The following is a 19,891-nucleotide window of genomic DNA, read 5'->3' on the forward strand; positions in this document are numbered from 1 at the left end:
TACAGTGTGCAACAAAGTAACAATAAATCCCCGTGTTTTCCCAGACTCCCGTGTTGTGTCTCTCTGTGAAAAGTCCGTGTCTTTGTGCTCTCCGCTCCTGTGTCAGCACCCCCCGGTGCTCGCTGCTCTCGTGTCTTCCACGCTCCTCCTGCGGGAAACAATAGACGCAGCCGTCAGGACACAAACAACTGCGGGCATACACGCACACTAACTTAACTGAACAGAAGACTAACATGGAGTCTCATGCAATGATCCCGCGTCGGTGGGAGCTCCAAGACTCTCCTAAGTAGCTCCCCCGACGAGCCCTGATCAGCGGCAGGTGTGTGGCTTCGGGTGTGGCCAGTCCCTCCGCAGGGCCACACCCCTCAGGCCTGCAGGTGGCCGAGCTCCATCCTCCAGGGACACCCGCAGACATACACACCCATACCTCGCCTAAACATATGAGTGGGACACAGACTAACACAGCACAGAGAAGGGGAAACGACACCAAAAATACATAATAATAATAATAATAATAATAATACAATACATAACTGCTCAGGGATCCTGGGTCGCCCAGTCCCAGGACCCTGACAGTGGCAGGTTTTTTTAAGAAAAGTAGCTTTTCTGCATGATCAGCAGTCAGCCTGTTTCTGTTTTCATCTATAACGTGTGACACTGAGCTAAAAAGCCTTTCACTTTCCACACTGCTACATGGGGCTGAGAGGTATTTACGGGCCATTTTAGCCAAAGTGGGGAACCTGATTTTGTTGACACCCCAGTACTTCAGAGGACTGTCTTCACGAGGGCTTGGGGCCTCTCCGAGGTATGTGTCGAGCTCAATGGCAGCACCAGCTTCTGCCCGACTCCCCTCTGCCTCAGCTCTGGACATCATCTGCAGCTCCTGCTTCAGGTGCAGCTTGGCCTCCGGAGCAGTGTTGTTGGAGAAGAAGCGATCTTTATAGGCAAGGCAAGGCAAGGCAAGGCAAGTTTATTTGTATAGCACAATTCAACAACAAGGTGATTCAAAGTGCTTTACAGAGACATTAGAAACAAGAACAAATAAAAAGCATGATTTAAAATTGATTAAAACAAGCAAATAAACTAACTAACTAATTAACAAACAAACAAACAAACAAAACAGTATATAAAATCAAAACAGATAAAATCAGAACAGTAGATAAAATCAGTAGTTAAATGTAAGTTTTGAAATTTAAGCTTAAAGTGTGGATTTGGTGCTTTATTCAAATGCAGCTGAGAACAGGTGAGTCTTCAACCTGGATTTAAATAAATTGAGTGTTTCAGCTGATCTGAGGCTTTCTGGGAGTTTGTTCCAGATATAAGGAGCATAAAAGCTGAATGCAGCTTCTCCGTGTCTGGTTCTGACTCTGGGAACTGATAAAAGACCGGAGCCAGATGACCTGAGGGATCTGGATGGTTCATACTGGGTCAGGAGGTCATTGATGTATTTTGGTCCTAAACCATTCAGAGCTTTATAGGCCAGCATCAGAACTTTAAAGTCTATCCTCTGACGGACAGGCAGCCAGTGTAAAGACCTCAGAGCTGGACTGATGTGGTCCACTTTTTTGGTCTTAGTGAGGACTCGAGCAGCAGAGTTCTGAATGAGCTGTAGTTGTCTGACTGATTTTTTAGGTAGACCTGTAAAGATGCTGTTACAGTAATCAAGCCTACTAAAGATGAATGCATGGACTAGTTTTTCCAGGTCCTGTTGAGACATCAGATATTTTATCCTTGATATATTCTTGAGGTGATAGTAAGCTGACTTTGTTATTGTCTTAATGTGTTTTTCTAAGTTTAGGTCTGCATCCATCACTACACCCAAATTTCTCGCCTGGTTTGTGGTTTTTAGATGTATAGATTGAAGTTCTCTGGTGACCTGTAATCGTTTTTCTTTGGCGCCAAAGACTATTACCTCAGTTTTGTTTTTGTTTAGCTGGAGAAAATTGTGGCACAACCAGTCATTGATTTCCTCAATGCATTTACCAAGAGCCTGTACAGGGCCTCGGTCTCCTGGTGACATTGTGATATATATTTGTGTGTCATCTGCATAGCTGTGATAGTTTATTTTGTTGTTGTTTATAATCTGTGCCAGTGCACAAAATTCATAAATGTATTAATATGTGGAAAAATAGGACTGATTTCAGTTTCCCTTAAACCACTGTCACAAAGGCCAGCCATTTGACTTTCTGGTAGTAATAAGAGAAATATATTTCATATTGCATACATTTGTATTTGTGTATTTTAGTTACAAATATATAATATTTCAGATGGAAAATAATCTTACATTTAGTACTGTAGCTATACTAATTGAATACCTATAGCACACAGACTTTACCTTGGGTCGAGTATGGTGGAGATGAAGTACAGTGGGTCGGTCTCGACGTCACTGAAGCGCTTCGTGACAGCTGCCAGTAAGGTTGCTTTCATTGTCTTGACGCCGTGGTCCTCGTCTGTTTCTCTGTTTAGAAGTCTCACTAGCACAGTCACAGCTGGGATGACATCAGAGGCTAGTGCGTCGTAGCTGCTCGGGCGAGGATGGCAACAGTCGTCTCCATAAGAGCCCATTGGTGAGATAGTAGGGGAGTTCATGCTCGGACACCCCCAGCACTCGCTTTTGCTCAATGAGGGACTGGAGCATGTAATACGTGCTGTTCCAGCGCGTCTGTACGTCCTGCTGCAGTCTCTTTATTGGCTGGTTGAGCCGTACCAGAATGTCCTCGAGGCGGGAGTAGGCTAAGGCGAAATGTTTAAAATGCCCAACTATTTTCCGCCGCACTGCTAAAGCATCAGCTATGCTCCTCTGTGCTAATAAGCCCTCGTGAACAGCCAGTTGGAGCGTGTGCGCGACACATGGCAGACTTGGGAGCCCTGCGTGATTCATGGCTTTAATCATGATTTTGGCATTGTCACGAAGCACAACATGTACTGATGTTTTAGGTATACCCCATGTCTGGAGCATTTCCTCAAACACATGCACTATAGCCTGGCTGGTGTGCGAGCCGCGGAATTGTTATGGCTGGTTGCGGCGTGAAACTCTCGTCTATCCACTGGGAGGTTAGGCTAATCAGCGACACGGGGCTAACACTGCTTGTCCAAATATCCGAGGTGAAACTAAACGCAGAGGAGGCTTGCAGTAGGCTGTGGATATGTTTTTTCACGGAGTCGTGTAGTTTAGGCAGCTCCGTGTCAGTCATGAAGTGGCAGCTTGGGACATCATATCTGGGCTCCAGAACATGGAGGAGACGCAGGAATCCCACATTTTCTACCTCTGAGAGCGGCTGGTCACTCAATGCAATGTACTCAATAATTGCCTGTGTTATTTTCACAGAACGTGGATTGTCTCTGGACATTTTCTCTCGTCTTGCAACAGTTTGCTGCAGCGTGGGTTGAGTTGGTTTAGAAGCGTGGGTAAACTCTTTGTACTCGTTGTCGTGTTGGGATTTTAGGTGCTTGATTAAATTACTTGTGTTAAATGCGCTACCTTTTGAGCCTCTGGATAATTTTGCTGAGCACAATTTGCAGTCCGCCTTTGTTTTGTCGTCTTCATTCACTTTGAAATAGTTCCACACGGCTGACATGACTCGCCTCGCCTTCTCCCCGGCTCTGAGCTGCAGCCGGGGCCTGGGGGCGGGCACTCGGCGCTTGTGATTAACCCCTTACATGCCGCTCAAACATAGACAGTTCTCAGACCATGGTATCGGGGGACTTTTGACGAGTACCAGTACTTTAGAAAATGTGGTATCGAAGCCGATACCAGATACCGGTATCTATCGGTGCATCCCTAGCAGGTTACAATAATCTGTCACCATGTTTTCTACTTCTTCTACACCCAAAATAAAATATCATCACAAAATCCAACATGATGGAAAATAATGCAGCTGCAACAGACTTTAAAACTATTTATAACAGGGAGCAGCTGTTGGCTGTGATTCTATTTTTAACTTATTGCTTTTTCTTTTCTTTTTTTTAGTTGTTTTCATTTTTTTACATTTACACTCTGATGTGATACAGCACATGTGATTCTCTCAGTCAAAGTTACTGAAGCAGAGATTTTCAGTGTATGGAAGCATCACTGCTGAAGCTGAAGGATGATTATCAGACAGAAGAGCAGCTGAATGGAAACACATGAAAACCACTATTTGAAGACCTCAGTTTTTATTTGAAGTATTAAAACCATCAACAGTGCCACAAGCATGAAAACATGAAAACTATCAAAGCAATACAGACACAGAGGGAGCAGACTGAGAGAAGCTGCAGACTAAAGCCAGTATCAGAGTCCCAGTGAGTCAGCTCAGGACTGGGAACACTGGTCTGTCATCAGAGTCTCTGAGAGTGGAGTGTGGGAGCCCTGGGTGGCCTCACAGGTCACAGAGCCCACCTTCTCCCACTGGTCTGCAGGGAGCCTCAGGGTGCTGCTCCAGCTGTAGTGGCCGTCATTCTGCAGCGCCCCGGGGCTCCTGCTCTCCTCTCCACTGCTGCTTCTTCCATCCACCTTCCAGGACAGCCTCCAGTCTGAGGGGAAGCCCTTGTTGGCCACACACATGACTGTAGCCTTCCCCTGCTGCAGCTCCTCACTAGAGGGCGCCAGCACGGTCAGGGAGGGGGGGACTCGACCCACTGCAGGGAGAGAGAGAGAGATGTTAGAGAAACTGGGAGTTGAAACTGCTCTTCAGCTGTTTCACTTCTCTATCTGAGATTGGTAACCATGGTAACAGACGAGTTTCAGTACCAAAGATAAAAATATTAAAGCGTTTCTTTGACTTCTGATGTCCTCGTCTGTAATCTGTGAACTATTACTTAGTTTTATAATTAGAATTAAAATAATCAGAAAATTAATTTGTCAAAATTTTATCGAACCTCTATATTTAAACAATTTATTAAATAAAACGGGAAAAAACAAACTTATTTTTTGTATTTGGACATAATAAAAAATAAGTAAACGACACATTAAATCTCATAAACTGAGCCCAACTCAGTCAGCATAGAGTATGGTTAAATGGTAACCATATGGCAGTAATTTTAAATAAATAAACAACAATGATCCGAAATTATTTGCAGATACTCCAGCAAAAGGTTAAAACATTGAAACAAAAACGTACCGTCTATGAACTGTTTTTGAAGATAAAATTCTAAAAAAAAGTTTTAACATTTTTAGTTTCAATGAAACAAAATGCTGAAGAAGATTTTAAACTGAAGGCAGAAGATAAACTATGATAGTAAATTGCATAATTATGAGATAAAATAAAGCCTTTTTATAAGACTATAAAATCAGCATCAAGAAATATATATATATATAATATAGCTTCATAAATGAGTGAAATGTACTTACAGTTAACATCCAGTCTGGTTCCTCCACCGAACGTGTACCACAGTGATACAAACTCATTGAGCCGCTGTACAAAAACCTCTGACTGTAGAGAGACACGGCTCTCTGACTCTGAAACAAACAAACTCAACAAAATCATTCACTGTTTGCATAATTTTATAAATATAAAAACTGAAAAAGAAACAGTGCAACATGATTTTATAAATTGCATTTTTAAAATTAGATTCAAACTTCAGATAATTTTATTAATTCCAAAGTTTGTTTGCAGCTTTCCCACACTACCTGCTCACATGGTCAAACTCACACAGCCTACAGTCTTTAAACAATAATCACGAGCACTGTTGCACGTCAAGGCAGAGATAAACAAGCAATGAGGTCAAGGAAAAAGTAAATAAATGCATCAAAATGAACAAAAATGTTCAAAATAAATAAACAGAATATGAAGGGTAAATGTCTGAAAATGAAGAATCACAGAAACATTCATCTAAACGACTCCTGTCAGCGTTCACCTTAAATCTTCACTCAAAGACAAGTATCTGTGACAGTGTATATACAGATGTATTATACATAAGAGACAAATATTGTTCGTTTAATATGTTGGCATTATTAAATTTGGCTCAATGCTTACATACATGTGTAAAAAGAAAATGTATGAGCTGTGAAAACTGTGTCTGATAGAATGAAGAGTCGACTGATATATGAAATATTCCTTTATTGGGTGAGAAAATCAGACCATGTCATAGCTGCTGTAAGTCACACAGAATAGATATCAGAGCCTTAAACAGGCTGACTTCTGCTAAATGGGTCAAACTGGGCAGAAAGTAAACAAACACATAACATCCTTATAGAATATGATGTAACACTATAGATCAACTTAGCTCAGAATATATAAAGCATATAAACAGTTACAGCAATATGATGCAACAAACACAGCAGCTACTGATCCAAAATACTCAAAGCTTCATAGAACTGAAACCAACATTTATTTTAGCTCCATTCTGCTGCTGATACATACTTTAGGTTTCTGAACATTAAACTTGTTTCTGCCTTTCATAGTGTGTAACTTGAAGGCCCTGAGTACTCTGAGTACTTTCTCCCACACTGGAAACACTGGGATGATCACATTATTTGAACATTACCTAATAAGACTGATTCAGCATAGACAGTTATGTTAAACTTTCCTAGCAGTCCTTCACAAACAGGGAACAGTCTGTCTATTCTCTCCATCTGTCAGCTGCTGCTGGCTCTTCCTCCTCCTCTTCCTCACACACTGCTGAGTTTGTCCTGGTGGATCATCAGGGCTGCAAAGCCTCACAGATGATGTGCAGCAGTGGGTCCCTCAGTCTGTCCTCACTCTGGACACTTGCAGTTGTCACACATGGAAATCAAATGTGTGATAAGCTGCAGGATTCAAACACAAGTGTAACTTATAAACACATGTTCATACTTTTATTCCACAATCAGAGAGAAAGAAACAGAGAGAGAGTGCAGGACAGACAGACAGGTGACAGTCTCAGGTGTACACACTGCTACAAACAGGAGGATTTAGTGTTTGTGTTGTTACGAGTGCTAAACAAGAAGAGTTCCCAGATGTTACAGTGGACACATGTGTGACTGCTGTGATTAAAGCATCTTTCTTTCAGCTTAACGAGTGAACCGTCAGCTCGTTCAAACACACGTTAAAGTGCGTTTGGCTCGACACCACCGAACAGAGGCAGCAATATAACATAGCTCACATTAACAGTGCAGTGAATCCTGCTTGTGCCGTGATATTCAGGACTGCAAACCGAGCAGCATCACTGACTTTCAGCTTGTTGTGTTTGTGGACATATGACTGACTTTAATTACCCACAAAATCATCAGATTCTCTTCAAGATTAAGGTCGATGATCGAACGGCGTAGATTTTAAACTAAAGGCTTTAAAACCAAGTTAGACAAACATCACTAATGTCACATAACTTTGCCGACATCTGGCCAACAATGTTCTTTGTTATTAAACATTTGCACATAAATAAGTGACATAATATTCAGTACTTACTTTCAAAAGTTTACTGTTCGACACCAACTTCAGTCATCCGGCAGTTTCTTTTTTTTCGGAAAAAATATCAACACCCACCGATGCGCTATGAATCCTGGGACGAAGCATACACCGACCCATCCTTCAAATTGGGGAAAATAAGGGACACATTTGTCGGCCGCTTTTGGAGCAGCCTTCAAATTGGGACAGCCTTTGTCGCGTTGCTGTGGCGTAATCGGCCTTCAAGGCTACGGACCCTGAATTGTGATACAGCCTGTTTCCTGTTTTAATTTAAAGAGGTCTGTTGTTCCATGTTCAAGGTGTTTGTTTCCCCGTGGTGTCATTATGTTCCTTCTTATCAGCTGTTTCCCCTTATGTTTCCAGGTCCCCTGATCACCTCCTGTGTGCATTTAGTCTGTGTGTTTTCATTCAATCCACATCTGGTGTCCTGGGAATCCATCCTACTTCACAAACATCCTACCGTTGTTTCTGCGCATACGCTGCACATGCGCAAAACACAAAACCCATATTTACTTCATTTTTTAAGTCATTGTGAATATTTGTTATGGTTATGGTTAGGGTTAGGCCCATGGCTCAGGTGGGCCCTCTCCGGGGGGTGGGGGGCACGGGGGCTCGGTCTTCTCTGGCATGGTCAGCTGTGGTTACATCGCCCCTGGTGCTGTATTAGATAATTACATGGAGACCTTTTGAATACAAACGCGCTGACACACAGGTACTCACAGACACACACTATCTTAGCTGCTGCCTCTAAGCATGTTGTGCATTATCGGTCTTGTGTGCTGCTCAGTAACATTCAGTATTTATTATTTACTGTAACTTGTGCTTATCTTGGTTGTTGTTCTCTTTTTGCTCGTTTTCTTCTTTTTTTCCCAGCAGCTGATTTAGTGTCTTTTCTCTCTGTTTTTCTTTTTTTTGTTAGCTTCTTCCCCAACTTGTCGTTTGTTTTTCTTTCCCTTCCTATCCCCCGGTCCTGTCTGTTTTGATTGTAATAACTTAAAGGTAAAAAAATAAAGGAATAAATAATAAAAATCAATCAAGTGGGCCAGTTTGGCAAAGCCGTAATGATCCACGCGGGAAAATAAATCTTCAGCATCTTTCTTTTTCCTTCAGACCATAATTCTGATTGCAACAGTGCCGGACAGGAAAGTGAAATTATAATAATAATAATAATTTTATAGAAGCATCTGTTGCTGCCCATCAACCTGGGAATCGTTATAAGACCATTTTCAAAGAATCTGAAGTTCATCATTCTGCAGTGACAAAATAAGATAAGTCCCAACAAAGGAGCCAAAAAAGGAAAAATCAAAATAAAATGTTTGATTGTGGTTGTGAGCCACCACTGAACATAACAGCTTCACTGCTCCTTGTTACTGATTCTCCAGTTATTTGAACACTGCTGAAGAGAAGAAGACCATTCTTGTAAAAGATTTCCCCGTATGCCATAATAATGGTGGTGACACAAAGCTCTAACACATCTATCTAACATCTCCCTGTCGTCAAACATGGTTTGAACTGTCTGGTATCCTTGGAGTACACAGCATACGATTCATGACATTTCCATTCTCATTAGAGTATTCAGTGATCCCTCAGACATTTTAATCCAAGAAGACACCATTCATACTTCATTTAGACGAACTGTAACAGAATAAGTGGTTCAGGAAAATCTGTCCTGGAAACAGAACAGCCTGATGGATTATGAATGGCTTGTGTAAGTCACATGCCAAAGATCAAGTAAAAAATTCTCTCTTTAGTAAACAGCATCATCAGATTGATACACGTTTCTGTATCAGTCAGTCAGATGATTTCCATAGAGAGGCACTTTGCATCAGCAGCACCATGCTCCAGTGCTCTGGGAGAGTTTATAGTCCTGAGAGTTGAACACTGGATGACTGACAGCTGTCCTTCATCACAACAGAAGCCACAGAAATCCTCCTCATCAAAAACATGACTTTGATCTGCGTCCTCATCTGGACTCTCCTCTGCTGCTGCTTCACAGGTAAAGTCCAGAGAATCAAACTCCTCTCCTCTATCAACATCTGTCCCTCTGAAATGAAGCCCACAAAACCATGAACCTGCTTTATGTTTTTGTCTCTGTGTCCTCAGAGTCCAGAGGACAATATACAGTGACTCAGCCTGGAGCAGTGAGCTCTGCTGTGGGAGGAACTGTGAGCATCAAGTGCAAAACGAGTCATAGAGTAGATGATGGTGTTGACCTGTCATGGTACCAACAGAAAGATGGAGGAGTTCCTAAACTGCTCATTTACTATGCTCGCAATCGAGTATCAGGGATTCCAGATCGTTTTACAGGCAGTGGATCGAACACTGACTTCACTCTGACCATCAGTGGAGTCCAGGGTGAAGATGCAGCAGTTTATTACTGTCTGGGTGAATTCAATGTTAACAGTCAGTATTCGTTCACACAGTGAAAAACAGTCGTACAAAAACCTCCCTCAGTCAGACTGAACAGAAACTGGAAGTGACTGCTGCAGCTGGAAGATACTGCAGAGACTGATACAGTTCACTGAGGACACACACACACACACACACACACACACACACACACACACACACACACACACACAGAGCTTTTCAGGCAACTTTCACAAAATGCAATGATATCCAAATCTCATAATCTTATCAATTTAAACCAGGACGTTTTTGTTTTCTAATAAATAAATATGTGGCGGGGGCGTGGCCCCGGGCGCAGCTGCAGGGGAGGAGTGGAGCAGAAGGCTCAACAGGGCGGCGCTGCGAGGCCGGTAAGAACAGCTGATGGTGTTTATGTACTGATGATGGTCTCCCTCCGCTGTGTTTATAGTGAGACGGGGAGGAGCGGCGAGAAAGATCAGCTGGGCTCGTGAGCTGTCAGGCTGTGCGACTGAGTCAGCTGTCAAAACAAACCAATAAATAAATGTGGAAATTGGCAGTACATACCTGCGTGTGCGTATATTTGTGCCTGGTGTATTCCACAAAATATTAGTGCTTTTTTATTTTTGATAAAGTCAAAAATATTTAAAGTCTTGTAAAAACAAACACTTTTCAGATGGCTGATTCCCAATCAAATAGCAATAATGCTAATACTGATATCAAAAATATTCATTAAAGTCAGAAAATAGTTTGTATTGAGTCTGAAAATGTACAAATTGCAACATTACTTCATTGTTTACTTTGATGCTGTTTATTAGTTGTATCTCAATACTGGTACGACCTTTTTGACAACACAAAATATTTGCTTCATTCATTAAAATGTGGAAATAATCAGGTTTAATAAGCTGTGAAAAATGAAGGGAGAAAATTAATGATTAATAAATATAATATTTTTCTTTACAAACATTATCATTGTTATCAAGATAATACATAGGAATACAAGTTATTTACAAACAAACACGATTTACTGTGTTAACATAGTAAATCTAATTAGCCTGTTTTTTTTAAACTGATTTATTTATTTCAATGAATCAGTATGTTTGTAACCAGATCAAAACTGTTGTTTAATAAAATGTGTTAAATGTTTTTTTGTTTTTTTTTTAATCCATGTTAATGTATTTATATACATATATAACAAACAGTAGAAATAACAGGACATGTTCTGTTGAAAAATCTTTATTGTTGTAAAATCTTGAGACAAGTTCATAAAACAGGCAACAAACAGATGAAGAATAAAGAGACTGAGATTGAAAAAGACTGCAGACTGAGAGCTGTAGCAAAGTTTAAACAACAACAACAACAACACAACGTCATGTCCCCAGTGAATCAGCTCATGACTGTCTGCTGCACCCCGGGGCTCCTGCTCACTTCACAATCAATGCTGCTGCATCTGCGGCCGTCAACGATCCAGGACAGACTCCAGTCTGAGGGGAAGCCCTTGTTGGCCAAAATTCGTTTACAAACACAACTCACTAAAACAATTTTCTGCATAAACAGAGATATTTACTATACAATTAACCCTAATCTGAAACCAAGGAAGATGATGCAGAAGAATTTTTATTCATGTAAAATTTAGTTTATCCACAACTTACTGTGAAGATCATGTAAAGAAAAATCATTGAAGGAACTGGTTTATCAACAGCAAGTAGGTAAAAATTTCAAACACAAATTTAGACATAAATTTCTGTCAGCCTCCCTGTGATATCAGGAAAAACAAAACAATAAAGTTTGGATGCTTTTTAATCTCACCCAACAGCCAACAACTGAAGCAAATATAACACATTATTGTTATAATTTTAAAGGGTAAAAACTTACTTCAAACATTCAGTGTATTCCCTGTGTAATTCTTGCAGCTGATATGAAGCATTCTTTAGTAAAATTACACAACCTTTATTGTAATTTTTCTATATTGCTTACTCATTTCAAAGCTATCTATATAACATGTTACACGTGGAGTATTGTGACAAACTAGCTGATCCATCATTCAACAACATGACAAAAGTAAGTGAAATTTTATTTATGTAGCACCTTTCAAGACAAGCTGGTGCTTGCTCATAATGCTTACAAAAGTGTACAATGAATTACAATGAAGAAATGAATGAATAGAAATGAATAACAAGACAGAAAACTGGAGGTTTGCATTAGAATCCTAAATGTATGCAAAGTCGAGAGTTACCCCAAGAGTCCAGACAGAGGATTTAATTGTAAAAACCATTCTTTAAGATAAATATATTAAAAAACATGCGAGCTGATTGAAGCAAGTCCCTGTTAGAGTCAGATGATTTCCATAGAGAGGCACTTTGCATCAGCAGCACCATGCTCCAGTGCTCTGGGAGAGTTTATAGTCCTGAGAGTTGAACACTGGATGACTGACAGCTGTCCTTCATCACAACAGAAGCCACAGAAATCCTCCTCATCAAAAACATGACTTTGATCTGCGTCCTCATCTGGACTCTCCTCTGCTGCTGCTTCACAGGTAAAGTCCAGAGAATCAAACTCCTCTCCTCTATCAACATCTGTCCCTCTGAAATGAAGCCCACAAAACCATGAAGCTGCTTTATGTTTTTGTCTCTGTGTCCTCAGAGTCCAGAGGACAGATCACAGTGACTCAGCCTGGAGCAGTGAGCTCTGCTGTGGGAGCAACTGTGAGCATCAAGTGTAGGACCAGTCAGAATGTTAATAGCAACAACTATATGTTCTGGTACCAACAGAAAGATGGAGGAGTTCCTAAACTGCTCATTAAGCGTGTTCATGAGAGAATACCAGGGATTCCAGCTCGTTTTACAGGCAGTGGATCAAACTCTGACTTCACTCTGACCATCAGTGGAGTCCAGGCTGAAGATGCAGCAGTTTATTACTGTCAGAGTGAGATCCACAGTCAGTGGGTGTTCACACAGTGAAAAACAGTCATACAAAAACCTCCCTCAGTCAGACTGAACAGAAACTGAAGTGACTGCTGCAGCTGGAAGATACTGCAGAGACTGATACAGTTCACTGAGGACACACACACACACACACACACACACACACACACACGCACACACACACACACACACACACACACACACACACACACACACACACACACACACACACAGACAGCATTAACATAGAGTGTATTGCTGTAAATTAAAAGACCACCAAATACTTTGAACACACAGAAAACATCAGTAGATAAATTAAGTATTTATTAATTAGCTGCTGTAGAAATTTAAATAGTAAACTTTTGAATCCAGCATTCGTTTCCTCTTTCCCATCATTGCTTAGACTCCACTTTGTTAATTGCTTTATCAGAGCATAACTTTGAAATCTTTAAACGATTTCTTTAGTTTGAATCTTAAGTCTTAAATTTTAAAGCAACATGAATAAATAAGGAGCTACAGAAAAACCACATTACTGCTCACAGACGTTCCTACATGATAGAGAACAAATAAGTTTAGAGTTCAGAGTTATCTCAGCACAGATGTGTTTACACATTTTAATATTATTTTACCTCAGACTGAATAAGAGCTGAACTGACTGCTGCAGAGACTGATGGATTTCCTCCAGATTTACCTTAAACAGCATCATAACCACTCATAACAACACTATTAATAGAAGCAGTAATAAACATGCATTTCACTCTTTATACAATGTAATCAGAGTATACAATGAATGCATTGTAACTGTATTTGGTATCAATAAACACAGATTTGTGGGTGATTGTGATTCATGACTTCAACTTGGAAGCTGATCTTCTCTGAGCTGAAGACTCTGCCTCTCATTCCACTTTTCAAAGTCGTGCCAGGTGGTCCTTGGGCACTGTTCTCGGCTCGTGCTAGGACATCCGACTGATGCCTGTTGCCTCTGGTTCTCTGAGACTCTCACCCTCTGGGTGCCCCATCTGGGGCCTTCCTCCTTCTCCTGCTGTGGCCTCCTGGATCTCCTGGATGTCCTGGATCTATCGCTGTCTGACTGTCACGGACCCGGCTCTGGAGGTTACTCAGGGGTCCGTGAGCAGTGGTTATTATTATTGTTGTTATTATTATTATTATTACGACTATTATTTGGGGTCTGTCGTCTACTGTTCTGTCCACGTTTGTATGTATGTGTCTGCTTCTCTCTCTCTCTCCCCCCGTCCTCGGGGCTGTTGACGGAAGCGTGCGTCGTGGAAGAGGCGTGTCCGGGCGATTGTCGTCATCGGGAGTCCCTCTTTGCTGTTGCAGCTGATTACCTGACCAGGTGGTGGTGATCATCCCTCCCAGCTAGGAAGAGGTATTTAACCTGGACTCGCGGCGACAGTCGACGTGGGATTATTACTCTTGACCGGTATAGTCGGCTAGCGTGTGTGGCTTATTGTGGTTTTTCCTTCTTCCTCCAGGAAAGTCGGGCGAAGAAGCGAGTTGGGGAGCACACAAACTAAGCGAGCTACAGCACGGGACGCACTGGGAGCAAGGGATGAGCACCATTGGCAAATTACATCTCTGAGTTAATTGTTGGACTTACCTGTCTATTCACTGTAAATAAAGTGCACTGTGGCATCGCAGAGTCCTGCGTTTTGGGTCCTACTTTCCTCATCCCCACGGTCTGCCAGCCAGACCGTGACACTGCCTCTGACACCCAGGAGGGCATTGTTGCACCTCCCTGCCCTCATTATTGTCTACCTTTTGTGACAATGACACACACCACAAAAAGATTGTTAATTTATGTATCTGTGCATTTTCATATCTTTGTGTTCCAGGTGCTGTATGTTTTTGTTCCCTTTGTTTCTTCTTACAGGTGCAGCAGTTGGTGACACATTGTTGGACAACACGACAACAGGCAGAGGAAACAAGAGGAACCATAGAGAACTTATAGAGCTGATCTTGCAACATGTTTTTGGCACCACAGTGCATTCAGATCATAATTCAAATTGCATAAACTGCCAGACATGACAGGATTAAACAACATATAGTAATAACATGTTTCTGTACAGGAGTATTTGAGTAAAGTAGCTCAGAGGTAAGGCAGGACAAAACCATTTAAGAATTTAAAAAGAAACACAAAAACATCAAATTACCAGGACAATGTCTCTGTTTCCCATTTTAATGTCATGATTCAAACTGGAATTAAATGCAATTTGTAAACATTTAGATATAAAATTAACTAAACTGAAGCAAAGTGGTAAAAAGTTAAATATTTATAGCTTTCAGGCTCTCGGACGCTAAAAGTTTAAATACACTGATATCCTGGAAAGATGAAATGGATATGGATATCGTGAATAATTAAATGAAGTGCTCACTCAGGTTAAAACACCATCACATGAGACACATCACACTTCTACATCTGGCTGGCTCTGTGTATACTAATGTTTGTTATTCAATGTCCTGTCATGTTTGCTGTATGGCAGGCAGCATGAAGGTTCCTGGATTCAGGATTCTTACATAGAAACAAATTTAAAGAGGCAGCTTTATTTGTTGGGAAATAATGCACAAAATAAACATTTACGAAAAACAAACCAAAACTTGAACATGGAAAATAAGAACTAGACTCTGCGGGACTAGAGACAGAAACACTAGGAAATAAGGAGCATGGAACTAGGAATGATGGACAGAAACATGGAGAAACTTACAGCACATGGGACAACACGACAACAGGCAGAGGAAACACACAAGGGAATGACACACAGGAGGAGAGCACAGATGGAAATAATCACACATAAGGAGACCAAGGGGAAGCAAAACTGAACACAGGACAAGGACTATCAGAAGAAAACAGGAAGCATGACGAATATGTAGATGCAGAAAAGACACTGTGACTGGGGGAACAAAAACAGAGACAGACACTAGACACTGAGACATGGAGACATGACTGCCTGTGCAACAGAGGGAACAATAAACATGGAGACAAGAGCTTATACACAGGCTTGAGATGGACACTGAGGGAGGGAGAACTAGGATCACTAAGAACTTAGGAAAAAAAGATAACCAAAACCATGAATAAAAGTAATCAAAGAATATAAATTAACAACACAGACAAAACACTGGGTCACAGATCCAGCACTGTGACATGTCTGCTTCTAAACAGGACTTTTTTTTACATACTTAGCATGCTAAAACAAAAACAGAAGGACAAAGTATTGTTTAAAATACTCATTTAAAATTGATTTATTTCTAGACATCCAGTCTGGATCCTGAAAGAAAAGAGTTTGTCTCATCATGATTGAGCTAAAACCTCTGAGTGTAAAGAAACACAGCTTTCTTCTTAATCGTACAGTTTGGTTGTCTGAAATCAAAAATGAAAAAAACTGTAATAAATAAATGCAAAATAAGAAGGCATTTTACTATTTTGGTGTTATATCCACATTATCACATGCTGATGATCTGACAATAATGATAATAATGAAACTATACATGCATCCCATCCTATTCCAGCTGTCTTAAGGTCAGAGGCAGGGTACACCCTGGACAAGTCAAATAGTGAAACTAATAAAGACTTTAACAAAAAGAATGAATAATTCAAATAATGTCACGATCTGCAGCAGCAGATTGTGTGGAGCGGAGAGTGAGAGGACCCAAAATCAGACACGTGGAAACAGGATGGAATTTACCAGAAAGCGAGGCGTTCATTGAGACTGCATGAAAAATACAAAGCAAAGGAAAAACAGGACTAAGACACAAATGCCTACACTGGGCAAAAACCAACACTGTGAATGTCGTGCATGAAGCATGAAACATGAAACCTGTAACTTCAATAACTCTGATATTCTTTATTATTAACTGGGAGAAAAAGTGCCGACTCAGTCTTTTGTTCCAGGACAGACTGTCTCTGTCAGATGTAAAAACCAGCAAGCGTCCTCCTGACAGACCGTGGTCTTTTTCTTGTGTTAAGAGGTTTAGTGAAGTGAGTTTCTCTCATTTTGCTGTGAACACTAGAAGAGATTAACTTCTATGTAAGTTGATTAAAGCAGACCTGTAGTCTCTCATCTGCCTGCATTCCTGTGTTTGTTCTGTTAGTCTGTTCTTAACATCGTGTCCACTGTCAAGCTCAATTCTGTCGTCATTATTTGAGTCCGGTTATTGTCTCGCTGCCTTCTGTGAGTTACTCAGCCTCTGTTTTGTGTGCATTAACTCTCAGACTCCTGATCTCCACCTCATCCTGGACAATTAGAGATCCTCAGCTAAGTCTCCACCTGCTTCATCTCTGCCACCACCAGCTTCTAGACTCTTCTCTGCTCTGTTGCTTCATCAGAGTTTCACTGACATATAGTTCATTAATCAAACTTCAGTAAATCTTCATTTAAACTTTATTTAGATAAACTCTGTTTAAACATACAGATGACAGCCTGCTCTTTAATTTCAATTATAATAATTTTTCAACATTTTCAGATTAAAATGTAGATCATGAAGCAGCTTTGAGAGTAGAAATTATGAAGAGCACACAGATAATCTATGGTTGACATGACCTCAACATCTTATAAAAAAATGTGGGTTTAAAAATATGTTTAAATATTTTCACTGCACATTACACTCGCTGTGTTCTGTTGATGTTTTTTCTTTTGGTCTGGTTTAATAAATGTTACAAAATCTTTATTTTTTAATGTGCATTTATTAAACTCACAGAGTCAAAGAACATGTTTTCTCGGTGCATTTTTATTCTTTTAAGAGTTTGAAATATCAGCTTTACAACAGACACAAAAGGATGAAACTAGAGGAGATTGTTGCTCTGATTGTTGTCATTATGAGATGGAAATATGACTGTTTGATGAGTTTATTTTTTAAATCTGCAAACACAAAGAAACAAAGAGACAGAAGAAAATCAACATCAAAGACTCAGTGATTGACATCAGGACTGGGAACACTGGTCTCTCCTCAGTATCTCTGAGACCAGAGACTGGGAGCCCTGGGTGGCCTCACAGGTCACAGAGCCCACCTTCCCCCACTGGTCTGCAGTGAGCGTCAGGGTGCTGCTCCAGCTGTAGAGGCCGTCATTCTGCAGCACTCCAGGAGTCCTGCTCTCCTCCCCTCTGATGCTGCTGCTGCCACTGCTGTCGCTCGTCTTCCAGGACAGACTCCAGTCTGAGGGGAAGCCCTTGTTGGCCACACACATGAGCGTGGCCTTCCCCTGCTCCAGCTCTGCACTGGAGGGACCCAGCACCTTCAGGGCAGGGCGGGTATCACCTAGGAAACACCAATCAGCTTAGAGGACAGGAACCACAATTTGATTTTCTCCGTTAAGAAGTTTCTGTCAGGTGTTTTTTCTGCTCCACCAGTCATTCACTCACACATTGTTTCACTTCCCTTTAAGAAACCTCTCATGCATATCAGCACAGAGAGAATCATCACACAGTTTGAGCTGAAATATGTTCAAACTACACTGGAAATAAAAGAAGCAGATGTGGAAACATTTACAGCAGAAGTTTGGCTTTAAAATGATTAGAAGTCTAAATCATGGACGACTGAAGAAATGAGTGGACACAAGCACAGAGCAGCTACTCATTCATACAGATTTGAAATGTTATTGAACAGCTCACATGATTTCAAACTAAATCTGAAACATCTGACACGATAAAAACATCAGAAAGCAAACTTTAACTCATCCAAACAGCAGCTGATGTGGTGGAAATTTACAAACTAATCATAAGATGATGAAGTTTACTCTTGTCTACATTTTACTGTGACAGAAATGTAGATTAAACAAGAGAAACTCGCAGAGCTCATCTGAATTAGTCCAGTAAAAAGGACAAACACCAAAAACTAAATTATTTTAAATAAAAAAAAATACTTTTGTCTCATCTAAACAGTCTAACAAATAATTATTAAATAAAATGATACAATATTTAATAATAAACACAGTTTAATTAACTTACTTCCAACATCCAGTCTGGTTCCTCCACCAAAAGTCCACCACAGTGATACAAACTCATTGAGGCGCCGTACAAAAACCTCTGACTGTAGAGAGACACGGCTCTCTGACTCTGTCAGACTGAATTAAAACTAAAAGCTCTCTAGACTTAACCAGATGTATGTATATGTAAAATATCCTCAAGTCCACTCTGATGTTTTATATTGTGTTTAATATTCATTTTAACATTTATTCTGAAGCTAACTTTGTTTCTTCATGAAAATTTATCTAAAAACTATTTTCCTGAGGTTTTTTCTGGCACACTGAACAGAAAACTTAAGATAATCAAAAGAAAGAAATTTGCTAAAGTAAATGAGGTTTAAGTTTGACTTACTTCCAACATCCAGTCTGGTTCCTCCACCGAACGTGTACCACAGTGATACAAACTCATTGAGGCGCCGTACAAAAACCTCTGACTGTAGAGAGACACGGCTCTCTGACTCTGAAACAAACAAATTCACCAATATGAATTATTTAAATCATAATTTCATGACATATTATTATTATAATTATGAAATAAAAATGAATGAAACACATTAAAACAATTTTCCAAAAATGTAATTTGCATTTACTTTAGAGTGTTTATCCAGTTTTGGTCCTCAGTAACCAAAAGGTTATGGCTGTGATATATTGTGTATTTTAGAGTTTGAAAAAATCTAAAATAGTGCTGTCAGCGTTAATCTTGTTAAAATGACGTCAACGCCATAACCACATTAAGATCAAACCTGCACCATTCTTTTGGTCCACTGCAGTGTAGTAGTCAAAAGAAAAGTGAAGTGGCCACAAATGGCCAGGATAGAGCCCAGAGGGTTAATGCATAAAATGTATAAAATATTATTGATTACAGGGTAATACATTAATGTTAATAGCAACTGTAAGCTTTTTATTTTGAAGTAAGAAGTATAAACGATGCTGTTACTGTCACAGGACCGAGTGGTCTGTACTGAAATGAACTCAGGCACAGAAACCCAGAGCAGAGACAGCAGATGGTTTAACAATAATTTATTAGGCCTAAGCGCTCCAAATGTAGCAAGGACAAAAAAACCCTAACCCTGCAATTCTGGCTTGGAGGCAGAATAAACAGAGAGAAAAAGAGATAAACACCATATACACATTTAAGTTCAGGTTTTAGCAGAAATAACACGTTACAGTTAGCATGTAAGAGATTTGGGAGAAAATTCTTTACAAAAACATAATTTACCAGACACTTTTATTAGTGACATACGTATCTATTGACA

At 40.4% G+C, this 19,891-nt stretch overlaps 2 gene segments (V, D, J or C); both read right to left on the minus strand.

Annotated features, from left to right (window-relative positions):
- Window positions 1-4,152: 4,152 nt before the first annotated feature.
- Window positions 4,153-13,674, minus strand: LOC113015152 (Ig kappa-b4 chain C region-like). The segment is given in 4 exon segments: window positions 4,153-4,617; window positions 5,330-5,381; window positions 13,196-13,203; window positions 13,659-13,674. Coding segments are annotated over 4 exon segments (402 nt in total).
- Window positions 13,675-17,385: 3,711 nt separating this feature from the next.
- On the minus strand, window positions 17,386-19,359 carry LOC113015153 (Ig kappa-b4 chain C region-like). The segment is given in 3 exon segments: window positions 17,386-17,929; window positions 18,988-19,100; window positions 19,355-19,359. Coding segments are annotated over 3 exon segments (453 nt in total).
- Window positions 19,360-19,891: the final 532 nt, after the last annotated feature.

Source organism: Astatotilapia calliptera, chromosome 22 (genome assembly GCF_900246225.1).
Source record: "Astatotilapia calliptera chromosome 22, fAstCal1.2, whole genome shotgun sequence".
Classification (NCBI taxonomy): Eukaryota; Metazoa; Chordata; class Actinopteri; order Cichliformes; family Cichlidae; genus Astatotilapia; species Astatotilapia calliptera.